Raw genomic sequence first — 25683 nt, forward strand, 5'->3', positions numbered from 1 at the left:
AGGTTGAAAAATAATATGCCTCTTACATTTTTGTCAGTTTACCAGCCATTGGGAGATGGACCAGAAAGTTACTTTTGAACCCTGAGGCAGTTTGTATTTGTTCTGAATAAAAGCAGCTAACTTTAATAAGCCTTGCTTTTATGTTTTTACCACCTGTTGCATCAGCAGACAATGGGTTCATTACTTTCCCATCAATATTTCACATGCTTCTGAAGAGCAGCCTGCCATGCTTCACTTTCACATTAGGAGTGAGTGAGTGAGTGGTCCTGGAAGCATATCCTGATGTCGCACTAATCAGCTGATGAAATACGTGTGAATATGTCTCTGTCTGACATCTAATGGCATTCTGTTCACGTTTCGGCTCTAATGGAGCGGTCTGTTAGTCTCAGCCGAATGTCCCAGATGTGAGGTAAAATTGAGTGGATTGAGTGGCCCATGTGGCGACTCTTTGAATGCTGTCGGTGTTCCGTCTGGCCCAGGTCAGGTCAGGTTCTCAGCTAATGGACTTTCAGCAGGCATAATTGATGCCGACTCCCAGGTCGCAATTGTCCTGCCATCTCAATGCAATTCATTCTATCCTTGTACAGCCTTGTTATTGTTCTAGTCTTCTCACTTTTTCTTCCGCTCCTTTCTTTTTAGCTCTTTCTTCCCCTCACTTTCACTTTTTCACATTCTTGCTTTCTTTCTTGCCATCTTTCCTCCCCTCTTTCCTTCTCTCTTTCTCTCTCTCCCTCTTCCTGCTTTCCTCTAGTGCACTTCCCTTAAGCGGCTCGTCAGTCTTCTCCCCTCTTACAGTTTTTTTTTTTTTTTGAAGATTGCCTACCTGGGCTCTCAGTGATTAGGGCCTGTGCTGAAGCCTTGAGTGTGGTGCTAGGCTTCAAGGCTGTTGGGGTCCTCCACGCGGTTTGTAAATTACACTGCTCAGCCTGGAAGCTGCCATTGCACTTGGGTGTTTGTGTGTGTGTGTGTGTGTGTGTGTGTGTGTGTGTGTGTGTGTGTGTGTGTGTGTGTGTGTGTGTGTGTGTGTGTGTGTGTGTGTGTGTGTGTGTGTGTGTGTGTGTGTGTGTGTGTGTGTGTGTGGAATGAGAGGCAGAGTGGAGTGTTCTGAGAATACTGAATTTAGCTGATATTTTGAATGACTGCTTTTTCTCCTGTTTCTGCTGGCTCCTGCTTTCCCCTGTGTGTTATGTTAAACACAGCCCTCCTCTCACTCTGCTGAGCTTTTTTTCTCTATGCCATTGGTTCAGCTGTTCAGGGTTCACAATGTCTCCACACACACACACACACACAGACACACACACACACACACACATCGTGGGTATTTTAGCATGGTATCATAAAAGCACCAATTACTGCCCCTTTCGTTCAAAAATTCTAAAACAACATTTGATAAATAAACTGTACCTTTATCAGTAGTCATAGGTGTCATGATTTGAACAGAATTTGGTTTGGTTCTTAACGGGAGCATTTACCACCTTAAAATCCGATTTTGCTCGGAGTTTGGTGCTGGGCTGGTGGTTGTCCTATTTCCGCCCACTCACACGGCTCATCAACGGTTAGGCCGAGAATTCTCATCACGAAATCCAAATTCCACTGGAGGCCCAAACAGATTTTTACACCCTTACAACACTGTTTACAGCTCTTCGAGTCACGGTAAAATTTCTTTTTTGGTACATAGCTAATTTAGATACACTTATGGGGTGGGTGCTTGCGTTTCTTTAGGAATCCGCTGTCTAAGTTTGTATAGAAATGAATATTAAATGACACGTATACACAGAAATAGGGCATGGGCGGAAATAGGTGACGTTCCGATACAACATTTAGCATCTATACTCCTCACATGTGGAGGCATTTCAGAACAGTCAAATCACACATGTGGAGGCATTTCAGAACAGACAAATCACACATGTCAAGGCATTTCGGAACAGTCAAAACTTGCCATGTGTCATTTCCATTACTCCTCTAAATAGCTGGGCACCATTTAAACAGTCTAAAATGCTGAACTAATTTATGCAATGTTTACTTCTCACCTTGATCATCGTGTTATTAAGCAACTGCAATTAAACTGCAATTTGTGTATCTGTGTGTCTCTTGAGAAGATGATAGTAAGTCTCTGTGTCCAGAACTCTGACTCCCTCCCTTCCTTCCTTCCTCTTCTGCAGGGTTACAGCATGTGCAGAAAAGCTTGTAGATTCTGACAGCCTGTAAAACATGGCTCTGCTGCATGCCACCTCTGATCTGTGTGTGTGTGTGTGTGTGTGTGTGTGTGTGTGTGTGTGCGTGTGCGGGTGCGCGCGCATACGTGACTGCCTCGCAGTTAGCCATCTTCTCACAGGGCTGCTTGTGAAGGGTTGCTAGGCAATGGCTTTCGTTGCCGAGAGAGTGCACTGCCAGACCGCTGTGCACTGAGGCATGTGTGGGAGAAAGTGTGTGACAGTCAGAGAGACTGTGTGTGTATGTGTGTGAGCGAGAGAGAGAGAGAGAGAGACAAAGAGAAAGAAAGAGTGCATGTGAACATGTGTGAGAGACAGATCCTAGTCAGTTAAATTGACTTCTGCATGGAATGTGAGGGCAGAACCTTCCCATGGTGCCCAACCAGGCTCTGACATTGATTTGAATGGCATGTGCGCCGATGGAAATAGCCTGTAACCTCTCCAAGAAGCAACGTGTTGTATTACATAATGGTTGTAACGGGATCCACCAGTGTTTTGTTTGGTCTCCCAGTGATGTTTGAACCACTAAGCTTGAACCTTCTTTCACCTCTCTGGAGCACAAATAGAAGTCACATCAGCACACACTACCTGCTGCATTCTAATAGCCCTGAGTCCCTGTTATGATATAGGGCTGAGATGTGACTGTATTCACTGATCATAGAACAAATTGATTTAGGGGAACTTCGCTGTTTTTATTGATCAGATTTTACCAGATGAGAGCAGTGACTCACCCAGAGTCTGCAGACAATTTGATTGCATTTGTTTCATTTATAGGAAACCGCTGCAGCATACAGAGAGGGTCTAAAAGTACAGAAGCCTAAAAGCATCCACTAAAACAGACACACCCTCAGGGCTCACAGTGTAAGATAGACAGGCAAGTGTGTACACACACACACACACACACACACACACACACACACACACACACACACACACACACACACACTCATCACATTGAAGTGGACAGTTGGGGCGCAGAAAGAGGCCCAGCTGACAGTGGAGGAGGCTGGCCGGTGTGGGTGAGAGTGCCCCTGGCAGGGATTGTTCCCCTGTGTTCGCTAAGCTGTTTTCCACCAGGGCCCATCTGTTCCTGCGCCTGTCACACCACTCCCGTGCCCACATCACATGCCGTTCCCCCTTCCACCCTGCTCGTGAATCACTGCCCCAACCACTGCCACCGCAACCCACTGGGCACCCTCTGCCAGCACACACTTTTTAGTTTGCTTCTTTCTGTATTTCTATTTTATTCATGTTTGTTTGTTTTTTATTTGCAGTTCTCTGCCAACACACATGTTAAACCCACACACTTAAGCACTTGTTTGATCTCATGAAGTTTTTTTTTTTTTTTTTTATGTGCTTGGAAGCGTTTGATGCTCAGGAGGACCCGAGGTGTCGCGTCCGTGTTTACATAACCCAACTCTGCGGCTGGCTGGAGCGGAGGGTGTTGAGTATTACGTGTCCCAGCAGACGGGTGCCTTTCTCATCCGGTAACAGAAAGCCACCTGCTCCCCAGAGCTCTCTGTCACTGTTGCTAACCTGCTTTTGAAGCACTGGTTAAAAAACCACCTGTGGCATTTTCTACAAGTCTTGGTGCTTATTTTTAATGTCTGCATGATCGTGATGGCTCTCATGTGTTTCTGTTTTTGGAGCCGAGTGGTGATTGGTGGGAGCTGTTGGTATGGTGCTGTCGTGGCAGTGGGTTAACTGGCCGTCGTGTGCTCAGGCAGTGTGGATGACGTGGTGCCAGCCTGATCCTCCTGCCACGTGGTGTCAGTGGTGACGCACCAGTGCCCGCTGTCAGATAGGTGCCCCAGATGGCAACAGACTTGGGGAGTGGATCACGCATGATCTAGCAGGGATTCGGTCTTGATCAGGGACAGATCTGATCCAGAATCAGACTGGTCTTGTTCAGTTTGCTTGGATTGTTGGTGTTGGGCCATCATGGATGAAGGTGCTGAAATAATGCTGACTGCTATATTTGAACGGTGGGGCCAGAATCCTCTTCTCTTATCAGCACAATTCCCATTAATTTCTTCTCCTGCTTTCTGTGCTAACAATACCAAGGCCTTGAGTTAGGTTCAAATCTACTCAGATGAGTTTTCTACTGAATGCATAGTCTTTAAATCCTTGATTAGTAGAGGTGTTTTCCCTGGCCAAGATCGCTTCAGGCACTCAATATAAGAAACATGATAAATTGAGATTTATCACAGAATCACTCAGATCACTCTATCACAGAATTGAATCCCATTACCGGTACTTGCTGTATTGCAAAATAGGAAGAATTGCAGTGAAGTTAAATTGCAATATGAAGTTTGTTGCAATTTCCACCCCTAATTAATACGAGTTTACCACTTCTAACTGTACCATATCAACGGGAAGGTGTCTGAAAGAGGTGTTGTTGGCTTCTCCACAAACAGGTTTATTTCCTACATTTGTTCCATACCATTTTCCACACTTTCACTGCACAGGCTCATTCCACCACCCTGCTTATGCATGCAGGCTATAGGAGAGAACCATCTGCTCGACTGAGCAACTTCCGCTGCTGCTGACATTGAAGCCACCTGCAGTCTGATAAATGCCATTGTGTTCATGAGGGGATACTATTAATAATGTTGTAAAGCTCGTAAAAAACACCTACGTACTTGGTAATTGTGTTATGTGTGTGTTGTCTAATATTTGTAGCACCAAATGTTATTTTCATATAGGCCTACAGACTTATTTAGAGGTGATGAAGGAATTAAATGAGGGAATGTGATGCCCACTGGCCAGTGATGTAGAACTGGAGGGAAATGTCAAAGCCACTAAAATAAATTCCTTGAGTGGATTACTCTGCCTCAGGTGCAGGTTCAGTGTTGGTTTTGTGATTTGCATTCTGTTAAGAGCCCTCCCGCCACCTCTAGAAATAACTGTATAGCTTATTTAAAAGGCGTAGATTTATTCTTAAAAGTATGTATTGCTCTCAAAATGTTCATTATTGATTCTTCCTCAATACCACTCTGTCCTTATGCTCCTTATCAGAGCATTCTCAGTGTAGGATGGTGGCCATATGGTTCTTTTTTACCAGTTTTTTATTCCTCACTTCAAAGATGCCGTTATTGACATGGCCCACTCAGATAACCACTTGTGTTTCTAGGTCTCCCTCCCATTTATTTTAACAATATCATCGCGCTATATCGTTGGTATGAAAGAATATATTTATTATTAATTTCTCTGAGGTGGCGGTACTGCGTTCCTCCCCGTCCCCCCTCATATCCAGTATTCATTTCCATCATAATCCACCAAAGACCTCAATCCACACCACGACGGTTCTGTTTGGTTCCAAATGGTCTGTCATTCCATTCTATTGTATTCTGTTCTTTTCCATTCTATTTTGTTATTACAGGGTTTCATTCCAATGGCATGAGGCTGATGGCCTGACGTCAGTGTGTATCTATAATCAAGTCCCTGTTGGCTGCCTGGGCATTTGGAGCCAGCTTGGGAGACAAGGTGAAAATGAAACACCAGATCTAGCGCTGGATCCTGAGACCTTGGTGATTGTTGCCAGGCAGTTAGTAAACGTTGCGTCGTTAGCGGGCTCTCTGGAAGTAACAGGAGCTGTGGCTTGAGGATTGGTGTGAGGCGAATAATGCGGCACAGCTGAAGGTGTTGTTAATTTGGTGATGAAATATCCTTGTTAGGCTATGAGGCTATGCTTCAAGAAGGTCATGTGACACATAGGTTAGTATTTTTAATACGCCTGGGGAGATGGAAGACGTCAGTCTGAAAATGAATGGATGGATTTTTTTAGGCTGATATGTATTTGTGTTGTTTACTTTGACTTTGTATTTGTAAATGTCTTTTCTATTGAAACTTTGAACATCTCGACGAATGTGGAAAGCTGCTATATCCTATTTCATATTGAATATGAAATTGTAATTTGAAGGAGCTGTGTGTAGAATTTTGTAGGATTTGAGTAAATAATGGTGAACGCACATTTAGGCTACATTCACAATGGTCATTTTTAATTGACTTGCGTTGTATCGATACTGCTGACTAGTACAGTCTGAAGCTAGCTGGCTTGATCACAGATGTTTTTGATATTACATCAAAATGGGTATTTCTTCGCATTCTGTTGTCAATTTGGAATGTTTTAAGCATAAAAAATCCAATACATAGGCCCTTCAATTAAGTTGCATTAAATTGTGTGTGTGTGTGTGTGTGGGTTTTTGGTTGTTGGTTGTTTGTAATGTTTTTAGTAAGGTCCCACCTTTGAAAGTTTTAAAATATCTTACCAGCATCGATTTAAAAAAAAAACAGGGCTGTCAATCGATTAAAAAAATGTATCTAATTAATTACATACTCTGTGATTAATTAATCTAAATTAATCGCATATATGATTTTTGCTGTGAAAGTATTTTAAATATTTAAATTTAAATGAATCATTGAATAATCAGCATTAGTGACATTAAAGTTCAAAAACTCTTTTATTATTATTTTAATAATGGCCATAATAATCTATGATATGACCTAATATGCTGAGGAACACCATCAAGCCGTTTTTGAAAAGTAAATGTTCCAATCAATGATCTAGGCAGCACATTTTCTTCTCTCTCCTTCATTTTACAGTCTAATGGTTACTGACTACAACGGCTCGGTCAAAGCTTATACAGAATCGATTAATCTGCGTTAATTTTTTTAATCAGTTATTTTTTCTCAAATTAATTAATCAAAATTAATCAGTTATTTTGACAGCCCTAAAAAAAACATTTAAACTTCTCTAACACACAATGCTCTGGACACAAACTAACAATCCTATGTCTATGTACCTGATGTCAGGTAATGTAGACCAAAGTGGCTACCGAGTGTCACCACAGCGATAAGGTAAACTTAAGTAAAAAATTGGCATCAAGACTTTTTCAGTATCCTTTGGTCTCTAAGACACCTGCTTTATCCAAAAGGGCACTTTATCCAAAACGTCATCCAACTCTTTGCCTTCCCCTGATCCTTCACTGTTTTTTTTTTTTTTCTTATGCCAAAGCTTTCTGGATTTTATTTACACTCTTTCACTCCCCCTCGTTTAAAAAATCCCCTCCTTCTCTCTCTCACACACCATTCCTTATTTCTTTCCTGAGACTACATTTTTCACACTTACTCAGTTTATCTCTCCTCTATCTCATTTCTAACACTCCACCCTCCCTTCATCACCCTCATCCGCACTTTCTCTCTGTCTCATTCTCTCCTTCTCTCCATTTCTCTCACTCTCTTGGCTTTCTCGTCAGCTGAGTTTCCTCTCCTCTAAGTACTTAAGCACGATGAGGGTTTTTCCCCTGCAGAAATGCTTTGAAAATGACAAATGCGGATTAATTGTGGATTTGCGCTGAGCCCTGCTAAAAATGCACTGTTGGATTTGAAGCTGAACAAGCGCATTTTCATAGCTGCACAACTTTTTTTTTTTTTAAGGGGGGGGGGTTGTAAGGTTTTTTTTTTTTGTTGTCATGTTTCTTTATTTTGTAGGGAAGCAAGCGTGATGATACTTTGAAACTAAGATGTCATTTACGCTCTTGAGGGCACCTACAAAACATTACACACACACTCACCCACTCACACACACATACACACACTGAATTTTCTGAGTAATTGTTCCTGTAAGAGAAGACATAAGCAGTATGAATCCGAACCCTTAAAAATGTGTGATCTCTGTTCACATCCTCTGCCACACGCAGCCTTCAAGAAGAGAGAACCCACTTTCAAAGAGACGAATGTGTTAGACAGGATTTAAAATTCCCTTTTTAGTGTTGCACTCAACTGTTCTTTAAAACCCATCAGTAATCGCTGTCCTTCTATTCGCCCTCTGCTGTCAATTTCACCATGTTCAGGCCTGCTAGATCACACAATTACTTAAAAAGTTGTGTGTGTGTTTGTTAGATAATAAAATGTAAGAAAACGAAACACCAACAAAAAATAGTGTCCTTAAGTGTCGACATCCATAAATGATTATTTGGTTATTCATACGGTAAATGGGAAATGCATGGGGAAAGTAGAGCCGACAACCACTTCTTGTGTTTGTACAAAGCAATAACAAAGTCCTTTTAGGAAAGTCCTTTCGGCACTTATTGGGCATCTATTTCAGGCAGAACTGCGTGTGCACAAGGCTGACGTGACATTGTGCATTGTCAGGTGGTGCAACCAGATAAAATACTAATTTAAACCAAGGCATAGTAGTAGATTAAAGTGAACAAATGGTTGAAAAATATGTTGTACTTTTCCCTAATTATTCTACCAAACAATATACTTTTTGTAAAGCATTTATTCACCTTTTAATAAAGTATTAAAAAGTATTCATGAGTTACTTTTAATACCAAGGTCAACTACTAATTAATAATGTTAAGCACTGTTGACACTCTCAGAAAAAAGAAAGAACTTTTGGTTGTGCCACCTGACATTTTTTGGAAATTGCAAATACAGTCTAAAGATATATTTAAACACCTGTAAATGTTGCACAGCCATTAAGACTTATTGGCGTTACGAACTTACCCCATGCATTTTTATGGAGGATTTTGAGTGCTTTGTCTGGTAATAATTTTATGTCGGCACACGGGGCTGGTGAGTGTGACGAAGTCTATGGCTCCCATTACTTGCATGCAAAATTCAGAGCTCTCTCAATGTTGTTTAAAAACCACCTACATTTTTCCATACAGTCAGTATAATTTTGTATACTGTGGTCACAAAATACTGGTACTTTTCCATCAACCTTTATCCGAACATGGGTTTCACGAAAAACACTGAATCTTCCGAAAAAAGACAGATTTCATTTCTCGTCATTATAGCACCTGACCGCACGACTCTCTTGCCATTGCTGTGGATCCATTAATATGTAGCTGATCTGCTACAGCTAGGTAATGTTACAACTATTTCCTCATAGAATTATATGGTTTTCCATACCATTACCTTTATCTACAGTATGCCATGTTGACCTGTTCAGACCTGCCCATCCAAATCTGTTACCTCTTCAAAACAAAGTTTATTGAAGAGAGGGTGAGCTAGAATAGTTGTTGTCATTCTTCCACTGGGCACAGTCCTGTGCCTCCCTTTCTTCAGACCTCTCCCTCCATATAGGCCCCAGTGGCTCAGTTGCTCTAATTATAGAAGTATATGAATAGCAGTGTCACACAGAGCCAGTAGATTGGGTTTTAATTAAGTGGGTGAGGACAGAGGTGTGGTGCCAGCCTGTGCTTATGCTCTGCCTAGTCACAGGGGATCTCTCTCTTTCTGTCTCTCTCTCTCTCTCTCTCTGTCTGTCTCTCTCTCTCTCTGTCATACACACACACACACCTGCCTGCTCTCTCTCTGTTTCTCTCTCTCTCTCATTCTGAGAGGTAGATTCAATTTGTTGGTAGATTAATATTTGGAATTGAAATGTTGATTGTGTTGAAGTGACACCATGGACGGAGTGCAACAAGTGTTGAGTAGCATGTTTGTGTGGTGGTGGCTAGAGTTGCTGAGAAGAGGGAGGACGGTGCAGCATTTCTGCTGAAGTCCAATCACTTCCCCATGTGGCCAGTAGATGGTAGGAGTTTATCTGCGATAACAGGCCGCTTCCTGAGAATGTGTGTCACTAATGCTGTTCAGTCCTCTTTCTCCTCCTCTCTCTCCCTCTCCCTCCATCTCTTTCTCTCATTCATACTCTCGTTTGCTTGCTCTCTTGGGCACACACACACACACACACAAACATGGAACATTAATCCGCACTCAGAGGTGTACATGTTGGAACACAGGAAAGCACTCAGAAAAGCCCATTTTAACTCTTGTCTGAGTGTGTCCTCTTGTGTCGCACACATTCTAACACACAGACACAGTTCGCAACCAAACCACTCACAAAGCTGAACAGTGCAGACAAGCAGACTGACTTCTATATATTGCATTCTATATATTGTCTTACCCCCCCACACTTAGCCACAGACTTACCTGCACGTATACTTTGTGTGTCTTTTCCTCTAGTATGCGTATTAAGCAAACCACATCTGCATTGCTCGTCTTTCTCACACATAGGGTACACATGCACATTCTATTCTTGTGCATACGAATAAGCACACACACACACACACACACACACACACACACACACACACACACACACACACACACACTCTCACCCTCCTCATGAACCTTTGCATGTCGTGCTGTTGTGTGACATGGAGTTGCAGTGCCTGCTCTCCTAATGTCATTAGTGCGGTTTAATGCTGTAATGGAGTTAGCTCAGCTTCCTTAAGCACCTGGCAGCCTCCATGCTGCCTCAACTGGCAGCAGATCCGTCCATGACACCCCTGCTGGAAGTGAAAGGGCGGGTCCTCTCCTATCGGCCCTCTCTTCTCTATTCCCCATTCAGCCTCTCTCTTCTCAATGGCCGCATGTTTAGCATTACTAAAGTGACCTGCAGCTCAGCTGCAAGCTAGCCAGCACCCAGGCTTTGCACGGATTGTAAACAGAAAGGTGCTTAGTCGGTTATCCAACTATAGCACAGTGGCCCTCGGATAAATGAATTCTGTGTCTGTCTTCCATGGTTTACGTTTATGCTTTTGAGAAAATGGGTCAGTCTCATCAGAAAGACTGTTTATTTTTTATTCTAATGTAACGTTTCTGTTTAATGCTTGTATTTTGACAAGCAATGTGGAAGAGGAAGCCATCAGTCATGTAAGAAGTTGAGTATTGTTCTCTGCCAGGTTTGTGTGATCTCTCACCCCTGACAAATGCTGTGGCCACCTGCAGGATGCCCCGCTCCACATCTGCTGCTACATGGACATATTTTGTCAGCAGGGTTCCTGCATAAGAATTTCATCCCCATAGGGTTATTATCATATTCAGCACGTTCAATTTCAACGTGGAATGAACTTAAAAAAGAGGGCATTCAGGTAGATGATCTAGAGGCCTCATTGTATAATTAAACAACATATTATTCGACTGCCAGGAACGACCTGTTAAATTTCAAAGCATCTCAATATTACCACCTATCTTTTCTCTTGTATTCTTCTCTGTAGTCAAGACTAGAATGAACTTCTAAAGGAAGCATTGAGGTAGGCCTGTTTTAGTAGGACAGAGGTTTCTTTAGCACCTTTTTACCACCAGGTAGGGTAGACATAAAGGCGAAGCGATTCATTCCGGCACCAGTGTAAATGCGTTAAGGCGGAATGGGTAATCTGGGCGGGCGTTTTGATGACACTACATGTGTCCAACCCACCATAGGAGATTGTAAATCTGACTAATCAAAAGCAGCAATAGCAGAGACGGCACATTACGACAATCTTTAAATCCCCAAAGCTTCCAGTCATTTAACGCCTGCTAGAGTTGATTGTGGGTCGGAATGCAGTCGGTTGCCTTATAGGCTATCCTAAAATCCAGTGATGAAAGAAAGCATGAACTCCTTGGCAACAATAAGAAAAGCATTTGTAGATGAATGGCCAACATAACTTAACTGTAGCCTACATCTGACTCTTTGAACTTTATTTTCATACATTAATTTGATTAACATGTAGGCTAGCCTACATGGCGATTAAGCACATTGAAGAGGCTTTCTGTTCATTGTCACATTTTATTTTCAGTTGTCAAAAGTTATGGGGGTAAAATTAGTGATTATCCCCAGTTCAGAAAATCATTTGTTCATTCCCATGTGTTCCCATGTGGCAGGCTACTCCTCACCCAATATTGCACGTCCCGCTTCATTTTGCTATTTGGTCCTGGCTCCTCAATATGCCGGCTTATATGTAAACACTCGCGGTATGAAGTACCAGGCTGGCAATGTTTCGCCTCGTTTTTAGACACACTATGCGGCATAAAGACGTCTCCTCTTCCCGGGAATGTTGTGCAATCTCAGTGTAAAAACAACTATTATTACATCAAACCACACAGACAAATTTCCCTTGAGTCCATAGCTTGGGATATCGTCTTTTCACAGGCTTTCTGAAGCCCTCTTACCCATCTATCTATAAAGTAATAAATGTCTGTCTGTCTGTACATTTGATTTTGTCAGTCTGTTCTTCGCATATCTTGCCCTGCTTGTGCGAAAGACTTCACACTTGGGACGTTTATTTGTAATGACACAAGTAAATGACATTGTTTGGATGTGAAATGCCAAAGATGTCTTTAAAAACAACACGTCTGACCAGAGAGAATCATTCCAGAATGTCCACTGGCACATTTTTGGTGGGTTTTCTACAGGAACAGACAAGGGATGTACAGGCAGTCCACATGTGTGGATACACCTGAAATAGTATAAACCTGTAACTGCCCACACATCTCATGCATGTGGACTGTTGTGGGCTTGTCTTGGTGAGTTACCAGAGCTTAGTGGTGTAGGTGTGTTAAGATGACATGAGTAGGGAACCTGATGCCTCAGTGCTCCTCTTAGAGCCCTCCTCTAGGAATAGTTTTCACATGAAGGGAGTGAGAGGGAGTTTCTTGATGGTTTGTTTTGTACTCTGACCACACACACACACACACACACTCCATCTCTCCTTTTCTCTCCTTCATACACCATTTCTGCCCAAATGGAGCTGCATTATACATTTGCAATTTTAACCTTAAAACAAGTTATAAGTTTGGGTGCGTTTTTTCTGGTGATTTGGACTGATGTCATTTTTAGTTCGAAAAATCACAAATTAATAAAATGTCAGAAGTTGCTTTCTAATTCCTTGTCTCAGCCCACCTCACTTCAATCTCCTCTTTTTGTTCTTTCTTTCTCTCATTAGCCCTGTCGTCCTCTCTCTCTCTCTCCATCTCCCCCTCTCTCTCATTAGCCATGTCCAGCTCCTCTGCAGTAGTAATGATGCCCCCCTGCATGTCCTCGTGTCCGTAGGGGAGTGTGAGTGCCGCTCACATGGCTTTGGCCATTACACGCCTATGTTCCCCTCTAAACGACAGATAACACCCAGAGCCCGGGCCATCTCTGTTCTGTCGATAACTCTTCCCCTCTTTCACTCCCTCCCTCCCTCCCTCTCACACTCAGTCCTCAGTTTGGAACACAGTGTCGCATGACTCTTGTCACCCAACACTCACTGTTTTGGGATGTCGGCTTTGGATTTCTTTAAAGCAGTTTTGTTAAAGTGCCTGCTGTCTTTGAGAAAGAAACCTCCCTGTAGGACTGAAATTAAACTTGACTTGTACTGAATTGAATTCGCAGCTCTAACGGAATAGAAGAGTGCAGGCTACAGTGCCTGTTCCACCAGACTAAAAATGCAAGAAAATGAGATCACCAATAGATCTTGTAGAGGAGAAAAAAGAGGAAAGCAAAAATAAAACGGATGCGCCAGTGATCTCAAAGGCACACTGCTAAGATTGTCCAGTTGTTAAGGTTGTTACTTTTTCCTTGTTAAATTTGGATGTTTATAGCTTTTAGCCCTTTCTATTTACCTCTCCCTATGCCATTGGTTTCGTAATCGGTTTGACAGGATTTTGCCTTCTGGAGATGACTTTGCACCAACAGCTGCTCCTAATCCATCCTCAGCCAGCCATCGCTCACTCACATCTATTTTGGAAAAGAATGTGAACGTTCCATTCACACGACAAAGAGGAGTGGAAGTCACTAACTTTAGAGAGTCAGTCCCAACCACCCAAGTTAAAAATATGTGCACTGTAGTTTGGCTAATAGTATTAATGTGTCCTATCTGCAACAGCCTGCCTGGTGATATTCAATATTCAGATAATTTTATCTTGTTTCACTTTAGTCAACACCGGTCATTCACTAAGCGCCATTGTCAAGCTTAAGAGCTCTGTCTCGTGTCCGAAATGATCTCACATATAGATATAAAAATACTACAGGAAAACAGGATGTTCACATATTCCTCCCTTGCCAACCACGGTGATGTATAACGGTAATGAAGGCTATTGTCAGCGCGTCTCTTGCCTGTTATTTATGTAGCCTGCATGCTAGTTCATAGGTTTGCAGCCGGAAGTGTATAGAAGGAGTCTGTCTATGGGAGGAACAGAAGAGTAGGTCTTTTGCCTGGTCTCTTTCCACACATTATCAGGACCATCTTAATGGATGCAGTCTTTCAGATGGAGCACAGGCCATTTGCAGTTGGCTGTGGACTCCATTGATTTTGATTTGGCCTTAACTTGTTAGACTCGCCTCTGGTTGTTCATTTGTATACTGATTAGCGCGCTAATTGAGGTGTCTGTTGCAAGGCGGAAAATGGGCTCATTTGTCTTGTGGTGTCTTGCAGGTTATTCCGGTGAATTTCTCAGCTCTCATTTGCTCCCATCCATGTTTTTAACTCCTTTTGTATGAAGAATTCTTTAACTCTATTAAAAAGGGGTCATTTCAGCCCAGGCTGATGAAGAACAAATTCACAGGTATGTCCAGTGCAAAGTGTAATGGCTGACCCCCCTTCATCAGAAGGTAACCTGCTTGCTTTTAAGAAACTGAGACCATTACATCATGTTGTAAGGAGCAAGGGCAATGGAGGCTAATGGAGACCTGAGGTTTATCTGCTGTCTTATATATCGTGTGAATGTCACTTTTGGCCTGTTCTCCTTGCGTGTTTGACTACTGGTTTTAATGGCCTTGTGTAATTACTAAAAATTGCATGTTATGTTCTCAAAGACCTTTTGTGAGGGCATTTCATGTCAGGAGCATACATTTACCTTGGAGAATAAGTATAGTGAGTGAACAAACCTATGGGACTGTACACCTTTTGAATGTCCACTGTACTACATAGAGCAATTTCTGTTAATGTGTGCTTTCATTTTGTTGTAATGTTTGTTTCTGTTTAGCACACTCATGTTTTTAAGATGCATAATTAGGTAAGTGATGCTGGCAACAGGAGAGACCTGCCAAAAATATCTAGTAACACGGAGGCTTGAGGATAAGATGGTATGGACTTTGCTGAAAATGTTGGCATTTAGCTGCCATTGGATACATTGGGCAACGTCTTTGTACTTTGGGTGCCTTAGTAGGCAGTTAGTGTTGCCTGAGAACATGTGGTTACCATGTGGTTATAGCATGCGGTTAACTGTATTCGTGCTAATACATTCATTTGGGCTAGTTACGGGCTTCGTTTAGAAGCTTTGCCTAGGGGATCTGTGTGGCTTGCTTTAATGCGATGATGCTTCTTTTATCTGCTCTAAGTTTACCATAGACTTACAGGTCATGGACCATTTTGGTGCTGCATATCTTAGCAGTCAATACCATCTCTATCACATCGTATTAGCCTGCTGCGGTTTCAGAGTGATTGCCTGGATTTGGCACGGGGGCCTTCCTTTGAAAAAATCAAAGTGGACCGTCTGAACTTGATTGCATGGAAGGATGCTGTTTGTCATGTTCAGATGTTTCTTTGTTTTTGAGCGGGGAGGAGAAAGGGATGTGGTGAGGTGGTGGAGGGGTTGCTTTATGATTTTTAATGAATCATTGGAATTGCAAATAGTGGTAAAAGGATGTAGAGAGGGAGGTGTGCCTAAACAGACTGCGTTATGAAATCTGTCTCTTTAATTAAAAGCTATAATTGGACAGCATGAATTTTTCATCTCGATTTTGCCACTCTTGGATCACTGTGGACCCAGCATGTTAGATAATGGACCATTTTAGATCTTGATATTTTCTTTTCCCACAAGCCAAGTAAGGTAGTTACCATGCTTTTCAATAAGCGTATTGACCTTGATGTTAAGATCTACAAGAGTGATGGTATTTTGTCAGCAGTCCAGAGACAGAAACTATTTGTGTCTGAATCATATGTTTTGTGGAAAAGGGGGGAAAAGCTGCCTGAGCTACAGCTACACTGAATGAATGAATGAATGAATGAATTTTATTTGTCGTAACCAATGGATATGGTCAGAAGCTACAGCTTATATCAGCCCCCCCCCTCTCACATTTTTAAGAGTAACAAACAAATACAGTGTGTTTGCATATGCATGCATACACTTACCTTTATATACATATATACATACCCGCCTACATATACCCAAAAGGGTCAGTACTTATATACCGTACATTGCCAATAATGCCATTGCCAATAATACTGCTCAATGTCTGTACTTATCTAGTGTCATGTCAATGAACCCCTTTTAAAACATTAAACATTCTCACGTGACAAATCAGTGTTAAGCTATTACTGCTGTCAAATAAAGTGTGATTATTGTGGTCACATGCCCAAACTCAATCCCAGTTCAAATAAACCCCAGTAGATCTGCAGCACCGGTTTGGGGACATTAGCTTGGCTAGCAGAGTATTGCTGAATGCCTTACTGTAGTGATGGGCAAATGAAGCTTTGGTGAACCACTGAACCACAGCAGTGTGAACCTAGCAACACTAGCTGAAAAGCAAAAAGATGACCGCCACACATACATTTTTCAACATAAAAGTCCTTAGCAAACCAATATTTTTGGTTACATATACTGGTTTGGGTATATATGGTTCCTGCATGAGTCAAAGGAAGATCTGCTCAGGGAGCATGGTGTGCAGGCGGCAGCAGCTCGCACTACCCAGAGCTGAATCCATCACTCTGTTGGCTCCTCCAACTCCACGCTCTGGGTGTTTATTTCTGTGTGCGTGCGTTCCTGTGCGTGTGTGATGGTATGAATGTGTGGGAGGTGATGAATGTCGGATGAGGATAAATGACAGCTTCAACTCTGACGGTGACAATAGGAATGGTTTGAATAAATTGATATATTTTGAAAGCTGTCAGTGACGTTTGCAATGCTGGTAATTAAGCATTATCCTTTATTATGCTATTCTGCTGTCGTAGCCCTCAAAATCCTTAAATCTGTGGGATGTATAGACTATTGGTTGCAGAACTGTAGGGGAGTGCATAGTCACTTGTAGATGTGTGTATGTGTTTGCGTGATTGTTTGTTGCTGTTTATTGTGGCACATGAGTATGCCCCCTTAATCTCTCTGGATGTTTGATTGGCCCATGTTCTCCGTGAGTGGTCAAAGTGGCCATGTCAATGTACTGTTGCACTCTTTGAAAAGACGCACACCCACACACAATGGCTTGTATACTTTCAAATTGCTCAACTGCACCCAGACACACACACACACACACACACACACACACACACACGCGCACACACACGCATGCATACACTCAGCCCCTCCCCCACAAACACAGAGACCCCCCTTCACACACACACACGTACACACACACACACACAGTGAAATATGAATTCATTGTAGTTCATTTGTCGATTTAATGGGCTCTAATCTGGCCCCACTCAGCCCTTCTGCCTGTAGACAAAAGAGGATAAATCCCCTCGGATGGCCTTTGTCTGCACACCCACCCGCCCTTTATCACACCAGACCCCCCCCCCCTCGCCCCCCCACTCACACAAAAGAGGGAGCCCTCCACTGCTATCGCTCTCTCCCCAAAGCCCTACCATTGCGGCCACCATTACCACCCAGAAATGATTCTTCATTGTGCCCTGAAAAAGCACAGGAGGAAAAAAAAGATTGAAGTGGTGTTTTTTTCCCCCATTGTTTTTTGTGGATAGTGATTAATGCAAGGCGAGAGGTTGGGTTTTTCCAAGATTACGAGAAGGCGGGGTCAGATGTGGGGATGACGCTGGCATGTGATTGGTGGGTGATCGGGAAAAGTGCTGTCCAATTGGCTGACTGATGTGGTGTGGAGAATGCCTGGAGGAAGTGGAGATGATGTTTTTGAGCCCCATAGTTGTACCTGTGTGAAGATGTTTGAGTTGGTAGGATAGATTGATCAGGTCTGTTGGCACATATCTTTTGGTTTAGATCGCTACTGGACTTTATATGCCAGCAGCCTTTGAATTCTGGTTGAATGCTGTTTTTTGTCCTTGCCTCTTTGGGCCTGTCAACTGCCTTGGGACATTCATAGTTAACAGATAGTTCAAATGTCAGATCACATTTACTGGCTTGGCATTATTTCTGAATGAATTGTCTGTCACAAGTACCCAAACTCTCCCCGTTTTGCTTGTGTGTATGATTTTAGAGAATTACCTTGTAACCCACAATAACTGACTGGCCACATTGCTGTATTCAGTCACCTCTTACACAACACATTCCTTTGAGGCTCTGATAATGCACAACAAAAGACATGGAGGCAACACATATTTTCAGTAATGCTGGAGTCTACCAAAAAATGTCTTTGAAAAATGTAGGCCAAAATTCTGTTTATGACCCAAATATGCACTGGCCATAGGGGGCGAGCAGTTTTTGTAGTCTACGATGAAACAGGAGAATTCTGGTGCAAATTGTACAGTGCGTGCCTAGGAGATGGCATCCTCTCTGACTGCTTGACAGCTCTGTGGATGGGCTGGGTCGTAATCGCTAAAACGAGCACTGTTCCTGGGTTTGACAGTCCCGCACTCGACTTGCTCGGAGATGCAGTTGACCTGACAACGGCGGAGAAACGCTGGCGGCAGATTTTGCGCTCCAAGTCCCGAATCCGCCGTGATGCCGTGGGCGAGGCTATGGTAGTTATTGCCCCGACTGAGTTCGCTGCCGGGTGCGAAGTGCGTCTGAAGTCATCCGCCACCACCACTCATGACCTCGGAGCAACTGACTTACCAGCTCGTCTAGATTAGTTCATATCGCATGTATTTCAGAGCTATTTTTGTAGCAAGTTTCTGCATTTTATAGGTCTAGTTCTGATTCATTGAGTTTCTTTCGCTAGATATATTTGGACTGAAATCAGTCGCTGTGCCTGCGCAGTCTTTTTTTCCGTGTCATTCTTGCTCTCCCTTTCACTCCTCCCTCCTTCCCAGTTCTTCCTATAACAACCCGGCACTGCAGGCTGCTGGGCTTTTTAACAAGGTGCCACTACTGTTGAGCTGCCAGGGCAGTAGCATCGCTGCGCCTCTGCACATCTGACAGGAGCGCAGGCGCCTTCTCTCTTCCCCCCCATCCTCTCAGGAAGTATACCACACAGCCTTCACGTATCTCGCTGCGGGCAGAAAAGGAGGCATCGATTTCGCGTTGCGGGTGGCAGTGATATTAGCTTTAGACTGTCGTTAGCCTGAGCTGTTAACCTTTAACTTGCTCGGCTCCTGCTGCTGCTACCGCTACCTCCATTGCTGTTGCTGGCTGCGTCCTGCCATCCTCCCCCCCTCCGCTCTCGGTGTGGGTAGTGTGGAATGGACGCCCTCGCTGCTGCCCTGTTCATGGAATCGCAGTTTGCCGTCGTTATCGCAGCTGTAGCCTTTCGGTGGTGACAACATGCCGTTGAAATGGAAAAGCGGTTCTCCCGTCAGCTGGAAATTCCCAGTGCCCGTCCTTAAAACCTCCAGGTCCTCTCCACTCTCGCCAGCCTACATGTAAGTACGAGCGAAACCATGCACGGTGGTTGTTGTGGAGGTAGCATGATATGAACCTGTTATGGATAGGATTTTACATTGTTTACGTCTCTTTCGGTTTAATGTTTCCGTCTGTTTGCTTTTTTGTGTCACCGCTATCCTCTCCTCTCCCCTCCCTCTTTTCCTCGGTTTTATTGGACCTCGGAGGTTGTTGTGTGCTGGTGTTTTGCGCATGGATGGATCCAATGTTATTTGATCCAGGGCTGTACGGTTATTTTTTTTTCTGTTAGATGTGTCTAGTGTCGTGTGTATGATTTTGTAAGCGTTCCCGTCGTGGTACTTCGCATATACTCTCCCCCTCTCTTTCTCTCCTCTTTCTCTCTCTGACTCGGATGCTCTCCTCTCCTCCTCGGGTCCATTTTTATGCGCTTCCACGGTGTACGTGTCTTTGCGTTTGCTCGAGAGGAGCCTGTCTTTTGTCCGGGGTGTTTTATTTGTCGTGAATTCCAGTGGTTTTTGTGGCTTCCCAAAATGTTAATCTTTCCCCTTTTCTAAAACAGCAAGAGCAAGGTACAGACGGGCTTGTATGCCTATTCGCATGCCCGTGAGCGCCTTTCCGGTATCCCTGTTCTTGGAAGTACGGAACTTTATTAGATCCCTAATGCGCAGGCCAAAAACGATCGCTTACAACGATTAAGGGTAAATAAACAGGATAGGCATATTTATAGATTAATCCAGATAGAGTATGTGTGTTCGTCGCTATATGGATACATGAGTTTGTTTTTATATGTGCTCTATTGTCTTACAGTTTGAATGTTGTAGCTATTCCTGCAGTATTCCTAGAAATATGTCTAGGGGAGTCTCTGACGTTCTCATTCTTGCATTTGTGTTGTCCTCTTGCTTTAAACGGGCATGTGGATTAATAAATCTGAAGATCAGCTGGATAAATACTTCGACAGTTCTAGGTCAAACCCAGGGCACATGCTGATCTTTGATCCTTACTTCAGTGTGTGTCTCTCTCTCTCTCTCTCTCTCTCTCTCTCTTTCCCCTCCCTTGACTCCAACCTACACTGAATGAATACGGCCCATTTTTGTGAAAAACTGGAAAGGGGTGTTTTAAATAGCTTCATAACCTAGACTGCTAAACCTTAACATTGCTCACAAAATGTCAAAATTCCTGATAGTGATGGGCAGGTTAGTCTGAAATGCCTGAACTCGCATTGTTTAGGTAGATACAGTAAGGCAATATATATATATATAAGAAGGCAATAAAAAAAAAAAAAAAACATGTACGATCATTATAGGAATCACAAATGCCTCTTAGTAAAGCTCTTATCTCTCTGTTCTTTCTCACTACTGGGCATTTGGATGCCATCAGCAGAATTGCTCTGTGGCGCCCCACCCTTCCCCCAAAAAGCATTATTATAGTTATTCATTTTCACTTAGCATGATTAATATTTACAAAAAAACAAGTCACACACACATTAAAGCAAATGATCAAAGCATTCAGATATTCTCTTCTTTATTCAGTTGAAATTGTATACCACGTCACAATCATTTTCCACATACCTATTCCAACACGCTCTTTAGAACATCAGTAAACTTTTATGTAACCCCAATATTTGACTATATTTACCTGCATACCAATTCGCCAGGTATGGTGTAAAGTTTAGGCTGTGTCTTTATGACTTACATATTGGTGGATCAGTGGAGGTGCAGAAAGTAGTAACATGTTGAATAAATATGTCTAGCATAGCTTTAATTTTGTTGTACTATGCTAAGGACAACCATGATTTTACAAAGCTAATGCTCATCAGAATGCTGGGATATGTTTGCTTGGCAACGAGAGTAATGGAACTAAACCACTGGGCTTTGACCAACACAACCATGCATTTAAAAGTCGTAATAGCAGTTTGTCCTTTGAGGTCCTGTCCTGTCCTGTTAAGAAAAGTCTCAATGTGTGGCTTAAAGAAAGACTTCTACAAACTTGTCAGTTTTAGCAGTCTAGCCAAAAGGAAATTGGATCACACTATTGCTATGTGTGATGTATGTCACTATGTGTGGCAACCTCAAAGTCCATTAAATGTTCTGTTATCCAAACGTCAGGTCATCCATAATCACCTATATAACACATTTTCCTCATCCTATGTAGTTGTTACTTTTTTTGTAGGCTGACAGAAACACTTGATGGTCCCGGCACATCGGGGTCACAGCTCTGTTAGGCTGCTTAGGGCTCTCTGTCTCAGATCCTCTTGTCGTGTTGTCACACTGAACTGTAAAGGCTGTTAAAGTGCCCTTCCCTGGCCGGGCTCAGCTGAGCCAAGCCGAGCCGAGCGGCAGAATGTGAAAGTGGCCCTGCCCTGTTGCTATTTTGGCCCCTCGGCATTGTGCACCGTGTCTTTAGCCGGGTTTTATGGCGAGCGTCTGATTATAGGTTTGCTGTGGTTCCTCACTGTTTGCAGAGGGAGAGGAAGCGCCATGCTTTGAAAGAAAATTTAGCTGTCAGTTGTGTGTGTGTGTGTGTGTGTGTGTGCATCTGTGTTTATACTTGCATTTTTCCTCTGTGTTGATTTGGTCATTTTTACAACAGTGAGCAGAACAGGATGTGGAAGTGGTGGCTTTAGAAGGACCAGCACCCTGAAATATCCTCCAGCCTGGCCTCTCATATACTGTGTGTGTGTTTGTGCGTGTGTGAGTGAGTGTGCATGCCTGGGATTTGAGTGAGACATAAGGTGTGTGTGTGTGTGTGTGTGTGTGTGTGTGTGTGTGTTTGTGAGCTTGTGTGGCACAGTCAGGATTATTCTTGCAGCGCTACAGGAAAGGTGAGGATTATTCAGAGGTGTGGGGGTGGGTCACAGTGAAATGAGATTGTGCTCCCTGTTGGTGTGTGCATTTGAGATGAGTGTGTGTGTGTGTACAGTATGTGTGGTTATATGCTGTGTATTAATCAAGCAATCATACTCCTCTTCCCTGACAAAAACTGTGTTTGGGGTCTGGTAAAAGGGAAGGGGGTGGGCATATCCACACACACACACACACACTCACACACACACACCATAGTGTCTATGCTCTACCCTGACCACGCTCTTGTCTGGAGGAAGGGAGAGACAGAGTCACAGGCCTCTGCTACACTACACCGAATCAGTTTCGATACGGGGTTCCGGATCAAATCCGATCTGCGTCCACAAACACTGTAGCCTATCAGTTGGGAAGCCTTAAAAATCCTTGAAAATTATGACAAACGCATAGTCAATAAGTATGGAATAAATAACCATTAGATAAAATCTGAAAACTGGGGGGAAATGGGATGTTTAGGCTACTGCCTGGGTGCAAAAGAAGGCATTTATAGAAATTCACATTATAATGCCAGGTATTTGTCAACGAACAACAAACGAACACTAATAATTAGGCTATGTTTAAAGTTAGCTTCTTCATGAGCATGCTGCGACTTGGCAGTACACAATGTACCCCAGTGAGCTAGGCTATTGCATAGTATTATAATCTGTATAATTGGGTTGCGAATTTCATATGCACAAACTGCACAATGCTGCACAAACATATTACTGTCAGAAGTTTTTGCTCCCACTCCGTCATAGGTGCTTGTTTGCGTCAACAGCCACGGTTTCCAGCAGGCTACATGAGTTTTTTTCAGTCATTGTATAAAGAACAACAATGAAATCAACTTAGACATTTAGATACATTTAGATCAGGGATGGGCAACTTTGATGATAGAGAGGGCCACAAAATGTTCTTGTCGGTGTCAGAGGGCCAAATGTGACCGTGCACGTTCACCACTGGGATATCAGGAATCAGTATAGTCTATGGCTGTACGATTTATTAAACCAACATGCATTAATTTAATATTTTCTATACTCAAATGCATTTTTAATGTTACTTCTATTCACCAATGAACTTGAAATAAACAAAAAAATATTATACATTCACAATACACCTTTTTTCCACTGTGATGGGTAATAGCTCTTGTAAAAAGGCTCTGTTGTTAGTGTATCTTTACCAGGGTTCCCACTCTAAGTAAATGTAAAATTCCATGACTTTTCCCTGACAAAAATCCAGAATTTCCAAGACAGGAAAATTAAAAAATGGGTATTGAGACAACCACTCAAGCAAGTAGTAATTGAAAAAGCTAATAACTCAATAAACACCAATGCTGCATGTATACAGTATTTGTATTAATGCATTTTGGCAAGTCAATTTTAAACTACTACAACAAAATTCCCTGATATTCCACGACTTTGCCCGGCAAATATATAATTCCCTGACGTTCCATGTCTGGAATAGACTATTAAAATGCTGATGGTATTCTTGAAATTCCATGACCCGTGGGAACCCTGCTTGACCTGGTCGGCTACGACAACGGCTCTAGCAGCTCCGATGTAGCCTTCTTTTAGTTATCTTCGTGCATGGTGTTGTAGGTGACTTAAGTTGAAATCGTTCACAGCTGATTTTGTTTCTAAGCATAGCCTACTAAATACATAACTTGACTTTGAATTTCATGATAAGATCAGCTGTTTCCCACCCTGTCTAAAATAGTAGGCTACAATTCTGAGTTTTCTTTATAAGCAGCTCTCTGTATCTCTTCCTCGCTCGCTGGCTGTAGTGAAGAAAGCTTGACTCCGCTGGGATTATTTATATAGGAAGCGCCCCTATCGGTGGACCGTATCATTACAATAAGGATGTTTAGATGTGGTAAAAACGAACATTTTAATGACATTTCAAAATTGATCTGCGGGCCGCACTGAGTGAGGAGGAGGGCCGCATGCGGCCCGCGGGCCACCAGTTGCCCATCCCTGATTTAGATTGTTGCTTCTTTACATTTGCCTATTGGTCGCAGTGGAATAGGCCTATAGTTTACACAGAATGCCAGGTAGCTTTGTCGACTAACGACAAACAAATAAAATAGCCTACCTCGTGTTATGGACATTATAACATACCCTACACAGTGCTCCTAATGATCAAGAGAGATTTATTTGTCACATAGCCTACACAGTTCAATATAGTGTCTTTAAATTGCATATAATCTGTTGCCATTTACTGTATGGCTGTCAAATGAATAAATGTAGGCTACTTCTCACGAAAACAAAGCAGCATGGCCATCATCACGTGAAACGAGCACAACGAATCAGGGAAGGGTACATGGGCTTGTACGTCATCTGTTTTCAGATGGTTCCGCAACACACTACAGACACAAAGTCCACAGTCGTCCGATACGGCTGGGAAGCAAAATGAGTTCGGGATCTCCAGCGGATCCAAATTGCTCCACTTCGGATATGCTGATCTGATGGTCTAATGTGGAAGGGAGGGCAAATCGTAACAAAAGTGCGTTGGATACATTTGTATCCGACATAGTGTAGATGTAGCCACAGAGAGCCAGACCAGTACCAGAAGTCTCCCAGTGTCCTAAGTGCTCCCATCTGCTTTACTCAGTGTGGAGATTCATATGAAGGCACATGTGACATTTGAAGATCCAAAGCGACCTGCAAAGTGACATAACTATCTAAGCCAAAGTGAGTTAGGAGACCCTGTTGTAAGCACCATTTAGCTAGTTGTAGGCAACAAGTGTTGAGAAACAGAGTGAATAAGAACTTTTTTGGTTTAACAACTACCACTTATAGTTTTAGTTCATATCCGGCTGTCTTCAACGCCATATTGATATTTTTTCACATCTCCCTCTTTAAATCTCACGGTGTCTGTTTGTAAATTTAAAAGTACCACCCATCTCTTCCCCCAGACAGATAGAAAAAAACAGAGAACAATAACAGTTTGTTCGTTGCAATATTTATATATAAAAAAAAAAATGCAGCCATGATGGAGCACTCGCCCTTAATCAGTGTGAATATTAATAACCTGTCAGCCAGCACTCGCTCAAGTCTCCCTTAATTATAAATTATTTCTCTCTCTCTCTCCTCTCTCTTTTTTCTCTCTCTCTCAACCCCTCTGTCCCCTTAGGTTAACATTCACAAACCAGTCTATGGGGCTGTTAAAACTACAGCTACAGCAGTGGCACCCTGATGTTTTCTTTCTCCTTCTTTCTCTCATTTTTTTTTATCTTCTCCTCACACCTGTCTGGATTTTCTCTTTGCACCTGTGTCCCTTTTTGTCTGAGAGCATTCGGACCAGGAGGCTTTCTCTGACCTTCCTGGGCTTCCTGAAGGTTACGCAGGGGGGAGGAATTGGCTGCATCATCGTTGCGGACCCTTAAGACGACCAGACAGGCATGACAG

At 42.8% G+C, this 25683-nt stretch overlaps 1 protein-coding gene across 3 annotated transcripts in view; it reads left to right on the top strand.

The window, feature by feature from the left end:
* The window catches only part of klhl13 (kelch-like family member 13), an 82573-nt gene that overhangs the window by 14069 nt on the left and 42821 nt on the right, over positions 1-25683 (top strand). The window contains exon 1 of one of the 3 annotated variants that reach the window (XM_076274080.1): positions 19046-19462. The exons of the other annotated variants lie outside the window; for them this stretch is intronic. Within the exon in view, the coding sequence (XP_076130195.1) occupies positions 19365-19462 (98 nt within the window). The 5' untranslated portion in view covers positions 19046-19364. Of the gene's footprint in view, positions 1-19045; positions 19463-25683 lie in introns of those variants that run through there. 3 annotated transcript variants of the gene reach the window in all.

This window comes from Alosa pseudoharengus, unplaced genomic scaffold (genome assembly GCF_046254945.1).
Source record: "Alosa pseudoharengus isolate Yale_2024_CS ecotype anadromous, Long Island Sound unplaced genomic scaffold, YU_APseudo_1.1 YU_APseudo_1.1_scf_8, whole genome shotgun sequence".
In the NCBI taxonomy this organism is placed as follows: Eukaryota; Metazoa; Chordata; class Actinopteri; order Clupeiformes; family Clupeidae; genus Alosa; species Alosa pseudoharengus.